The sequence below is a fragment of the Monodelphis domestica genome, chromosome 5 (genome assembly GCF_027887165.1).
Source record: "Monodelphis domestica isolate mMonDom1 chromosome 5, mMonDom1.pri, whole genome shotgun sequence".
Lineage (NCBI taxonomy): Eukaryota > Metazoa > Chordata > Mammalia > Didelphimorphia > Didelphidae > Monodelphis > Monodelphis domestica.
The window spans coordinates 106586970-106600322 of NC_077231.1; the positions used below are offsets into that span (position 1 = coordinate 106586970).

The following is a 13353-nucleotide window of genomic DNA, read 5'->3' on the forward strand; positions in this document are numbered from 1 at the left end:
TACTTTATCTACTGCCTTCCGCACAATCTCTTTGTATTCTTCCTTGGTAATATCTTTATTTTGGTAAAATGGCTTAATGGCCAATTTTACTTCCTGTGCTGCTTTTTCTTGAATTTGCAATTTCTGATAAGAAAAAAACAATGACTACTTTAATTACACACTGGCAAAATCACATCTTTAAACATGTATCAAAATAATTCAAATTTTAAAATATTAAAAATGTCTTCAAAAATTAGTTTTAACAAATGCAGTGTTTCTAAAAGTTCGAATAAAGCATTAATTATTGTTATTAAGCACTAATAATTATCATCTACAAAATAACCTTGGAAATTCAAGGATAGGAAATTGACATAGTTTAACTTTTACTTTGTTTTAATATCACAGAATTAAGTATGTATTTCTCTTAACTTTGAACTTGCCTTGTCTGTCTTCGAGCTATCTGCGCTGGCTTCCACTGTAACACTTACTTTGCTTTCGGCCAATTTTACAGCAGCATTAGGAGCTTTGCTGTGACTTGATGATGAAGCATTACCAGAACTTGGTCCCTGAAATGTGCCCATATTTCCAGGGGTTGCTGTTGGAGCAGGTAAGACTGGTGTACTTGTGTTATTACCTACATGAGAAGCACTAGGAATACCCTGTTTTAAAGAGTTGACAGCAGTTAATGAACGATTCTCCATGTATTTGACACTTTTAAACTTCTTAAGTTATATAAATAAATGTCAACAATACACAATAACATTTAATTCTGGAGTCTCATAAAACTTGGAAAATAAATGTTTAATAACATTTTATTACCTGTAGTACTTTATGAAGACAAATGAGTAACCTTCTGAAACTAGCTTACAACAATCTTTTACATCTAAAATACTAGTCAAAATTATTTTAAGGATGCACTTGCATTGTCACGAGTTGACAACATTAAGACAACTCAATGAGTTTAAATAACAGTACCTTTCAGGCAAAGATCTTTTAGGAAAAGTAACTGATCACGGTTCCGAGTGAAAATGCCCTTCTTTTTTAAACAATGAAGGAAAAGAGGCATCAAATTCAAATAAAGTCAGTTGTCATGAAGATTTTTAAAAATCAAATATGCTGAAACACCACGACCTCTGTTCTTCCCACTAAACCATGCTGAATTATCACTAGATTTCTAAATTTTTCTATCAGACATAATGCTGAATTGTTTTTATTGTATGAACTATTTTCACTCTGTTGATTTCTGCAGAAGCATCACTTAAAGACAAGAAGCTGCATGAAAATAAGAAGAGTACTTAATATTGTCCAAGCAAAAGTTTACATAGGACATTGACTGCAAATTTCTTTTCATTTTCCCCTCTGTTTTCAACACAGTAAGTTTGTGAACATGAAGGACAGACATTAATGGATAATGAACATATTTACCTAGAGTTTGTCCGAACAAGACAACATAAGCTTCATCACATTATTTCATGATGTTTCCCCATAATGTGGAGACATTAGAGTAAAACATAGAATTTAGCCTCCAACTTGTCTGCAATTTTTGTCAAAACAATTGTCATTTTAAAATGTCATTGTCAGAAATCTGTGTGACTGTTGATTGAAATTATATATATACATATTGGTTTGGGACAATAGATTTAAATTTTTGAGTTTGTCAATTCATTTTTATATTAAATATTGGGGGAGGAAGAAGATGGTTGGTATTAGTCAAAACAATTTTTCATATGTCAGGAAGCTTTTTCTTTAACATCTGACACCATCAGCTAAATTTTGTTTCCAAGGGACTATGCTGATTAAATCTTAGTTGCTATTAAACATACCTGTGATTGTTTTCCATCTGGTTGTGAAGCAATGTAGTTGACTTGTTGGGATGGCGGGGGAGGGGGTGGTGGTGGTGGTAATCCCTGAGACACATTGGCAGGAGCAGCTACCTGCATGAGAGGCACTCCTGTATGGAGATGCATGGGTAGCTGAGGATGAATGTTAAATGGATTACGTTGGATGTTCATCAAGGGGGCATGAACACCCACTGTATATGGGAAGATATTCATAGTTTGGTGTTGTGCATTCATTTGTTGTTGCATTACATTCATTTGTTGCGGCATCATAGTTATAGGAAGCTGAGTACCATCACCTTGTTGGTTAGTTTGGTCTTTGAGGTTTTGATCTAGCAAAAAAAAAAAGAAAAAATTCCCTTTTAAAAAATATTGATACTTTTTGGGTCCACAGAAATATCCAAGCAACACATAGTTCCCCACACCTTCGCCAAGGATATTCCCTGAAAACAAATTAAATAAGGCTTCCGAATAGATTATTTACTACTAATTACATTTCAAATTAGCTTCCTTTAGATAGTAAAGAACTACTAAATACTATACTCAAATCTCATTAAAACAAATTAATTAGGAATTTGTTAAGGCTCTTAAAAAACTGAAAATCAGGGCAATATTGTGTCCAACAACAAAATCCTATGAAACTTCTTAGCAACTTTCAGCTGAAGTATCTTTTAAAAAAACACTTTCGGGGGCAGCTGGGTTGCTCAGTGGATTGAGAACCAGCCCTAGAGACGGGACGTCCTAGGTTCAAATCTGGCCTCAGACACTTCCCAGCTGTGTGACCCTGGGCAAGTCACTTGACCCCCATTGCCTAGCCCTTACTGCTCTTCTGCCTTAGAGCCAATACACAGTACTGACTCCAAGATGGAAGGTAAGGGTTTAAAAAAAAACAAAAAAAAACCCACTTTCATGTAATAGTGGCCCATAAATGCTAGATAAGATTCTAAGAAATTTACTGGTTAGTCAATGGAATTGATAAAATGGTCAATTCTAATTTCAATCAAGTGTTTTTTTTCCTCATTACATTTCTCATACAAAACACAAACATGAATATTTAATGTAGGCTTCTTAAGAGAGATGATTCCATGTATGCCTGGCACTTAACATAATACTTGTCTATTAGATTGCTTCAAAGTAAAGAAAATATAGCTATCCCTTCCCACACTGCAACCTCCCCCATTGTGATTTTCATATAACATGAGTTGACATAAGAAATCAAATGGGAATTTTGTGGAAGCTGCAAATGATATGCCAACGCCAGTAGATACCACAGAAAAAGTTTTTAACTCAGAAACGCATACTATACCCAAAATTTACAATAAGGTACTACAAAAAATCCATTAAAAAATACAAACAAAAATTTGAATTCTTTTCTAATACAAATGGATGGCCAAAAAATTTTATTTAGATTTTCCAGATCCGAGGAGTGCCACACCTATAACTCCTAGGACATGGAAGGGATAACAATTTCTTTTCTTTCTTTCCTTCTTTTTTTTTAAACCCTTAACTTCTGACTTGGAATCAATACTATGGATTGGTTCACAGCAGAAGAGTGGTAAGGGCTAGGCAATGGGGGTTAAGTGACCTGCCCAGAGTCACACAGCTGGGAAGTGTCTAAGGCCAGATTTGAACCTAGGATCTTCCATCTCTAGGCCTGACTCTCAATCCACTGAGCCACCCAACTGCCCCCGGGATAACTATTTTCAACAAATATCAGTTTGAATATAAACTATAGCCAAAAATATTTTTAGTACACCTATCTAAAAACTAATATATTGATTAAATACTATTGAATGAGTTCCACTAATTGCTCAAATTCCCGTTACTTTAAATTTTGTTACACTGAATATTGATTGAACTAAAGTAGACTTTTGGGAAGGTCTTGGAAATATTTTGTTAAACACAATTTTTTAAAAATAGAATTTGATCTTTATCTTACAGTTTTAAGTATTTTTCTAAACTATAAATAATATTCCACTTTAATTCATTCCCATAAATAAATGTGTAGGGGGAAGAAGAATGATGCTAAATCAAATTCTTAATTGTCACTTTATCTTAAAAACTAACAAATTATTAGTGAAAAATAAAAAATGTAAAAATATACTACCTTGCTCAGGTGTTTCCTCTTCTTGCCTCATCCAACCAGACTGTGGGCCTGAGGAATTCCTCCCTCTTCTTGAATAATAATTCTGTACATCAGCAGGCAATGTCTTTCTTACAGCCCAACTAGATGCTGAAGTCCACCCTGACCTATCAGCAGGGGTATCAAATGAAAATTCTTGCTCACTTTTACGTCTATAGGATTGCTGTTCAACAAACTTTGATGACTCATTCCCTGAACTATTTGAGTTTCCTGAGAGAGGCTTTCTGTTTTGCCATCTATTTTCATTCTGTTCATTATGTCCAAAACCTGCTCTGAAGGTACTTCTGCCCCGGTTGCCTCTGCCCCGGCTGGACATCCAACTGGAACCAAAGTTTTTATTCCAAGATTTCCCTGAATTATCATGTCTATTTTCTTCCCAATGAGAATCTTTAAATTTCTCCGTATTCCTAGTCCTTGGGTCTTGACCTGAATTTATTCTTTCCATTATCCAATCTGGGCAGTCATTTTTATGTTTATCAGCAGAACACTGTTCATCAGTATCTGGATTAACTTCATTTTTTTCTTTTTTCATGTTTTCATTCTGCTTATCTTGTTCATTCTTTCTATATCTATCATTTCCCCTGGGAAACCTCCAATTATCATTTGTCCATCTTTCCTTCCACCTAGGAGAGTAACTGTCTCTGTCATTTCGACTGAAGGAAGCCTTACTACTTTTTGTTCTAGATCTTGAGCATGACCTAGAACGAGATCGGGACCTAGACCACCTTCTGGCCCTCCTCTCCCTAACACGATCTCTCCTTTGCCCATCTCTATCATTTTCTCTTTCTCTGCTTCGAGATCTAGATTTCTCTTTTGGGGAAGAATCCTTTGTTCTTGACTGAGACCGTCTGCCCTCTCTCGAACTGTCTCTCCTAGGAGAGAGTGACTGAGACTTCCTGCCTTCCTCTCTTTTTGGAGACCAAGACTGAGATCGTTTCCTCTCTCTTGCAACATCCCTCTTTGGAGATCGAGATTGAGATCGAGATCGTCTTCGACCTCTGGTAATTTCCATTTTGGGAGACTGAGAATGAGATTTTCTGCTTTCTTTTCCTATATCTTTCTTAGGAGATTGAGACTGAGACCGCTTCCTTTCCCGTATAATGTCTTTGCTAGGAGACCATGTTGTAGATGGAGAGTGAAATCTAGACCTTCTAGTTCGAGGTTTTTTCGCCTTATCTACTAGATGTGCAGAATTTTCAGTCTCATGTGTAAGTGTTGCATCCTTTCCACTTTTAAGATCAGAATCTTGTGTTTTATCTTGAGAATTTTCCTCCAGATTGGTTTTAGCACTGATAGCCAGTTCACTTTCAGATTCATTTTGGTCACTACAAAATGAGTCACATTCCATAGGTATTGTTTCATTATTGTCTTCATTAAAATGTTTGGGGAGCTGTTCACTATCTAAGTTAGACGATTCTATATTTTTGTTCTCTTCATCAAGAAATTCAGACTTCTCTTCTACAGATTTATTAACTTTATCATCATCTGACAGATCATCTTTCAATAAATTTTTACTTTCTTGAATACTTTTTAAATGTTCATTATCTGAATAAACTATTGTACTTTCCTCATTTCCAGGGCTATCCAGTTCACCAGATTCTGTATGATCAAGCAAATCAACCTTTGGGCTCTCAGGAACATGATCTTCTACAAGTAATGCTTCTTCCTGTTCAAGGGATTCAACCGCAGAACTTTGTACACATAATACTTTAATCTCAGAATCAATATGGCCAAGGGTATTCACTTTGAGACTCTCTGTACACTGATCTTCATTCACCTTTGATTCTGAACTCTCAAATACTTCATCTTTAAAACTAGTATGAACCTGGTATACATCTCCCTCAGATTTTGAATTTGTAGGCAATTCATTTTGAGTACTTTCAAGGGTTGCATCTGCCTTTAACTCAAATTCTAAATGCTCAGATATTTTAACTTGAGTTTCCATTGGCTCATCTACTTTCTCAGTATTATTCTTAGAAAGCTCACTTTCTAAAAACAAAGTATCTTCCTCAGTACTCTTGTTCTCAATTTCCTTAATTTCTTCTTCAACTAGCAGAGAAGGTTCCTGATTACCAGAATCAGAAAATGACTTCTCTACAGTATCCAGTTCTTTTCCATGATTTTCGTTAAGTTCCTCAATGTCTACATGTTCATTTAAACTTCCCAGGCCATTAGCAGATTCTTGCTCTATGTCTGGCTGCATGATGCAAGAGCTGCAACTTTCTGTATTGGATATATATTCTTTATCTAATACAGGGAGCGTGTCAGACTCCACAACTTCTTCATCTGCAGAATCACTAGAAGATGATTTTTCAGGGAGAGATGATGAACTTCGAAGTTTCTTTTTAACTACAGGTGCCTTTCTAGTTCTTCTCTTAGGCTTTCTTTTGGGGATTGGTCTAATCTGCTTCTTGGAATCTGCTGAAGTGGAAACATTTATAGATGAATTCTTGCTATCTGGGGCATCATACTCAGAGTTATTTGAAATCGGTGAATTCTGAGATTGACTAACAGTTTCAGATTTCATATTACGTGTAGATCTTCTCCTAGGAGTTGTTTCTGCAGGCTTTCTTCTTGTTCCTCTACTATTTGATGTGCCTGAAGTTTGCTTCTTCTCCTCTCCCCCTTGTGTATGTGCAAGCACGTGTTCCTTGCAAATTGACCCTAGTAACAAAATTAAATATAGTATTTATTAAGTAACATATGTCTGTAATAAACATACCTGCTAATATAAGTTGCATAGACATTATATAGTATGGGCAACTAGGGCCTGGAGTCAGGAGGCCTTGGGTTCAAATTTGGTCTCAGACACTTCCTAGCTATATGACCCTAAGGACGTAACTTGATCCCAACTGCCTAAGTCTTATTGCTCTTCTGCCTTAGAATCAATATCAATTCTAACACACAAAGTATGAATTTTATAAATCTATATAAATGCATATATCTACATATATTACATAGCAATGATTTTTCAAAGCAAAAGACCTCAAAAGCAATCCAAATTAAAGTTTAGAAACAAATCCATCCCTAAAAAAAACCTGTTTATGATGTATCCTATTTAGCAATACTTGAATAAGTATATATGTATATATATATATTATTTATCATATTCTAGTCCAAGTGAGATGATACCTATGGAAAATAAATATTTAATATAGACCACTGGCTTTATGAGTTATGAACAATTAACCATGGGATAAGATTTTTAAAATTTAAAAAATTTAAAAAAGTTTTAAGTAATTTACTGCAAGTTTTCTAAAAGAAGAAATTAATTACAGAGGTCATAACAATTCCTATTTCATGACAAATGAAGTCATGAAGGCATTATCCTTTTGTCAATAAAAAAGATAGTAGGTGGGCTTAAACTTTTTAATTCCAATTTATATTACATTCTAGCAGAAAAAGTCTAAAGCAAATCTTTAAATTTCTTCAAAAACAAAATTTACTGTCAAAAAATTCAGTAAATGGTGTTTGAGAGTCATTGTAACTTACTTAAAGTATTTTGTTATGTCTTTCTCTCTCTTCCTTTGTTTTTTTTGATTCCCTGGGACTCACTAAATCACCCAGACTTAAAATACAGCAGATCCTTACAGACCAAATCCCACTACTGATCTTTGAATTTTTCCAACATGGGCTCATTTGCTCATCCTTAGGCAGCCTGGTGGGCTACCACTCTCAAGGGCTCAACATACTGATGGTAGATTTCGTGCAGATACCCGATTGCCTTTAGCCCTACTTAACCTTAAAATTTGCAAGCTCAATAATCTACTAGCCTTCCCACTAGCAGAAATTACAGGCATGAGCCACTATACCTGGCTACATTTTCATAATTTATCTATTTTTCCATGCAACTGAAAGGGGAAAGCTCTTAAAAAATTATTTTGACATTTTACCAAAGTCTTCCAAAGAAATAGTATTCATTGGAAAAATTGTTCCTGGCAACATAGAGGAAACAAGAGGAATGATTTCAGCTCCAGCCATCCAAGGAATGAAACCAACTCTGAAAAAAATTGAAATACAAACAAATTGACATTTCAAAATATTAGCAAAATGTTTTAAAGTAAAAACTTATTTAAATCAAGATAACAATACTGGTTAAATAAGTGGTTAAAATTCATATGTATGTCCAATGATAAGTTATTGGTAAGACCTTTAGATTTTTAAAATTGCTTGTCAACAGGCTACAAATAAATTATCTATGAAGACTTTTTTTTTCCTATTTAGCACACCAAAGGGAGACTAAGAACAGTTAGTAGAACTACTTGTAATCAACAAGAAAATGTAAGAAATTGGCATTCCAAGGACTAAAAACTCACTCTTTATCTAAGTCTCTATCAAAATTGTTCTCAGAAGAAGTATGGGTGATATTCTTTGTCCAACTGTACAATATGATGTTTCTTAAGATTTTTATTCCAGGCTCTCAAAGTCTTGTCCCCAATTATTTTTCATAAATAGTGCTAAGTAACAGAATAATCTCAGAATTAAAATTCTCAAATGAAGGTGACTTCAACAAGACCTTGTACCATGCCATATATGGCAAAAGGTCAAGAAATTCATCTAAGAGTTAGAGGCAAACATTCGACAACGGTTTGGGAATTTGCTTGGCTTAATTCCCATTGAAAACTCATGGGCTATAATCAAAACTAGAACAGAAAAAAATGGACTATCCAAAACATACTGAATCTTTCACATGATTAAAGTGTGGTTTCATGATGAAATTTCATGATGAACTCAATGCCAAATCAATAAAACAAGTGACAGCAACAATTGGGTATATTGCTTATTAAGTTTTCTAAACATATAAAATGTTGTATGGGTTATTTTACATTAGTTAAGTTTAATTATTTCATTTTGTAAACCCAGCTATTTTGCATCCCACTATAAATATTTTTTGTCTTAAGCATGTTTCAGACATATAATAAGAGAATAACTTACTTGGAGCCCATTAACTTCATTTGTTGTTTTTACTTTTCAAACATTTATCTTCTGTGTCAGAATTGATACCAAGTATCAGTTCCAAGGCATTAGTGTGTTAACATCTAGGCAACTGAGGTGAAGTGACTTGCCCAGGGTCACACAGCTAGGAAGTATCTGAGGCCAGATTTGAACCTAGGACCTCCCCATCTCCAGGCCTGGCTCTCCATCCACAGAGCCTACCTAGCTGCCTACATTTAGTATTTTTTTTTAATTGTTGCTGAACTGAGATATTTGTCATCCTTCAACTCCCCAGGTCATAAAACCTTGATTCCTTTTTTTTTTTTAGAAAACACCTTTTCCTCTTTGAATCTTTTATGTTACTCTATTTGAGTCTCCCCTGTCACATTTCAGCATGTAGTACTGCTATTTTTGAGGCTTTTATTTCTCTTACTAGAATACACAATCTCTCTAGAGGCAGGACTCCCCCCAACCCCCTTTAATCTCTGTATCTCCAGCACACTGGATTTAATAGGAAAGAATTGTAAGGTTTTAGTAACAAAGAGAAAATTTGTATACCGTAGCAAAATTAGTGTGGAGGTTCTATATAGAATGGACCAACAAAGGAGAGCTAACTAGAGGAAAACTAGAGGTAGCAACTGGGTGTTTTAGAGACCATTGCAGTAGTTACCTATGGTTGAATTTAATCACACAATAGGGCCCCATGTTTGGGAATGCCTAATATACAAAAAATCCAAAAAAAAAAACTTCAGAAACAATTATGTAGGTGATTAATGATTGTTAGTATAAAAGAACTTTTTAACTAATAAAATAATCATTGCAAAGTTATCTTGACAGCAACTGTCTCTCATTTACATTTTAAATTATTTGATTTATGTATTATTTCCCAAGAATACACCTGTCTTAAATTTACTGATTCAATGTCAACATTTAATTACTACAGCAAAACATTTTATTTTACCTTGCAACCCCAGGTAATGTATCAGGGAACCATGACAACTGCAGTTCCTGTCTCTTTTGTCTAATCATTGAGTCAATTTCAGTGACTTCTGGAAATCCTGTACTAAAAGACAAATTTTATAAAATTTATCATTTTGAAAAATAAAGAGAATTATTCTTGCTCAGCACTAGAGAATAAAAAGATTTTTTAAAAATTAAAACATTGACACCTTTAATTATAATTCATTATACAAAACTTTTAAGTATTTCACATTGACATAGTTCTTGTTGATATTGTAAGTTTTGCTAATTAATGCAAATAATACAATAAATGTTTATTTCCATCTTCCACAAGACAGATAGCAAGAATAATTTCTGTAAACAAACTTTCCCAAAGGAAAGTAAAATTGAAAAAAGATGCCTAAGCACTCAAGACAACCTACACAACTGCTGCTTGTCCAAAAATTCCAAGAAATAAAAGTTCAATCATCAATAGTTTTAGCTGTAATAATTTCTCAACTGAAACAAAATATGAAACAAAAGAAAACATGCAATGTTACTATAATAGAACACAAACTTTTCAAAAATCACTCAGAATTTTGTTCTTTGCTGCTTGGACTGTGTCTAAAATTTAAGCACGGATGTCCCATTTTGACAAAGTATTTGAATTAGTGTATCTGTTTATCATTACCAATATAACTAAACAGAGGATTTTAGAATTTCTATTAATTTTTATTCTTTTAGTTTCTATAATTAAGCCTACGACTTTCCATATAACCTTCCAATTAACCATAAAACACTTCCACATGAGTAAAAAATTCCAATTTAACAATTACCCAATTTTTTTGCCATCTCTTTGAATTAAAAAAAAAAAGAGAGCATGAACTCTAGATGCCTTTTATAACTGCATGTTCCACGAACAAAAGTGGCTTCAAGATCGATTTAACTTGAAAACAAAAAACAGAGAAGTGGGAGCTATATACTTAAGAATTGGAAGGCCTAAATTTTAATTTATGTAAAAACTTATTTACCATTACTGAAACATATTAGTTGTGATAAATGGAAAATACTAACCAGTAACTTCTAACAGTACAAGAAGATTCTCCAATGTGATTATCAGAAGAAAATACACTGGAAAAATAATTTCGAAACCAGTGATTTGGACAGTTCTGTCTTTGAGGCTAGAAAAATAAAAAGTTAATATTATAACATAGTCAAATAAGAATATTCATATAAAAATTATTTTATAGGACCAAGAAAAATGTTTGTGTATTTCAACAAACCTTATTTACCTTAATTAATGTGGCTTTCCTGTTCACCATTTCATTATTTGAAGTATTTTCTGCATTAAAAAAAAACAAAAAAAAAGAGGGTTGGTAACCTTTTCTAAATTTTTATTATAAGACTATATTCTTATAGCTACTAATAACTACTTAAATTAGCTACAAAGATGAAAAATATGTACAATTATGCTAAAATTACAATTCAATATAAGACCTCATTTGTATTAGCTTTTAGTTTCCAGTTTCGTGGCTAAAGACACGGGACACAAATTTTTCAGACACAGGTAATGTTTGGATTTGTTTTCCACTATTGATAGCAGAGGTATTAGAACCACCATGATAAAATCTAATATGTACTTTTTAAAAAGACTATGTAATATATAGGATTCAAGCCTCTTTTTCTGATCTTCATTGTACAGCTAACATTCATGTTGAGGTTGTCCAAGTCTATGATAATAAATTTTTTAATAGAAGAAAATAAAATTTAATAGAACAGAGCTATATGAAAGTACAAGATTTTTGGCTAATGTTAGTGAATTTCCACCCCACTGTCCCTTTTAAAACTTTTCCTAATATAGTATAATTCTATCAGGAATTCTTTTTCCAAAAAAGAAAGGCAAGAACCTAATTTACTGATAAAATTCTTGAAACAAAAATTATTAATTAACATCTATGACTAACTAAATCTTCAAAGGATTACATTATGAATTTAAAATTTACCTGGAAGAACAAAAAGTCAAGACTCTTAAGGGAAATAAAAGAAGTGAGAACTATTCATAGCAACTCTTTTTGTGATGGTAAAGAATTGAATTGTGGAGATGTCTGTCAATTGGGGAACGGCTGAACAAGTAGCATGTTCTGATGGAATACTGTTATACTATAAGAAATGACAAGCAGGATGGTGTTAGAAAAACCTGATTAGACTACCAGGACTAATGCAAAGTGATGTGAGCAGAACCAGGAGACCTTTGTACACAGTAACAGCAATATTGTTAATCAATTATGAAAGCCTGAGCTACTTTGATCAAGACATTGATCCTTTAAGACAATTACAAAAAATCCATAATGAAAAATGTTATCCATCTCTGGAAAGAGAACTGATAAACTCTGAGTGCAGACTGAAGCATACTTTTAAAATTTTATTTTTCTTTGGATTTCTGTGTTTGTGTTTTATAATGTGGCTAATATGGAAACAAAATGAATTTTAAAATATTTTTTAAATGAAGAGGATAAAAAACACAAAAAAGTAAGAGTAATAACAAGATCTCAAATCAAGCAACAGTTTAAAAAAAGATTAAAAGAGATAAACAGGGAAACTTTATCTTGTACTTAAAGACAGTTTAGATAATAAATCAATATCAATACTTAATATACATGAATTGGAAGAGCATATCATTTAAAAATGAAAAATTAACTGAATCATAGGGATAAATAGATAAAACTTACTAGTAAGCTATCTTTACTTTATTGACCTCTCCATATCTGCTAAGTTCAACCTAAACAGTTTTTCACTTTTAAGTAGCATATTTAAGACAAGTCTACGTCCTCTTAAAATTTTAGGTTCATTATTCTACCTATCTTGGGAAACAATTCCAAGTAACCTATATTCAGGAAATTTCAATCATCAATATCAAAACAGATAATTAGCATCATGTGTATTATAAAAATTAAAAGTGTAAAATGCTTAAAATTCTAATTCTCTAGACCAGAAGTGGAGAAATATAAAGGAAAATTTAGGCAATGTAAAAAAAGATATCAAAAAAATAAAAATATTTTACTCAGTTGAAATTCTTAAAATACTAGGATAAATGGTGTGTTCTATATAAGTTAACTGTAAAAAGAGAGATCAGTTAACAAGGTATTTTACAGATATATTTGTCAATGCAAAGCAACCTCAGCTTATCAGTGTACTACACAGAGAGAACATTCCTAAAGATAACAAGTCATTTTCTTTTTTCTTTTCTTTTTTTTAAAACTCTTACCTTCTGTCTTAGAATCAATGCTCTATATTAGTTCTAAACCAAAAGAGCAGAAAGGGCTAGGCAATGGGGATTAAGTGATTTGCTCAGGGTCATAAAGCCAAGAAGCATCCACCACATTTGAACCCAGGACCTCCTGGCTTGAGGCCTGCCTCTCTATCCTCTGAGCTACCTATCTACCCCCAAGTCATTTTCTAAAGACTGTACAACATAATATAAAATAAGTTTAAATTAAGAATTATCTTAAAGACAAAAGC

At 33.1% G+C, this 13353-nt stretch overlaps 1 protein-coding gene across 2 annotated transcripts in view; it reads right to left on the bottom strand.

The window, feature by feature from the left end:
- The window catches only part of SCAF11 (SR-related CTD associated factor 11), a 113077-nt gene that overhangs the window by 3202 nt on the left and 96522 nt on the right, over positions 1 to 13353 (bottom strand). The window contains exons 7-14 of one of the 2 annotated variants that reach the window (XM_056799025.1): positions 11127 to 11176; positions 10909 to 11015; positions 9857 to 9958; positions 7854 to 7960; positions 3925 to 6624; positions 1803 to 2149; positions 468 to 638; positions 4 to 123 (exon numbers count right to left, since the gene is read on the bottom strand). In XM_056799025.1, the coding sequence (XP_056655003.1) occupies positions 4 to 123; positions 468 to 638; positions 1803 to 2149; positions 3925 to 6624; positions 7854 to 7960; positions 9857 to 9958; positions 10909 to 11015; positions 11127 to 11176 (3704 nt within the window). Of the gene's footprint in view, positions 1 to 3; positions 124 to 419; positions 639 to 1802; positions 2150 to 3924; positions 6625 to 7853; positions 7961 to 9856; positions 9959 to 10908; positions 11016 to 11126; positions 11177 to 13353 lie in introns of both variants that reach the window. The other variant, XM_007503879.3, reaches the window with a different exon arrangement.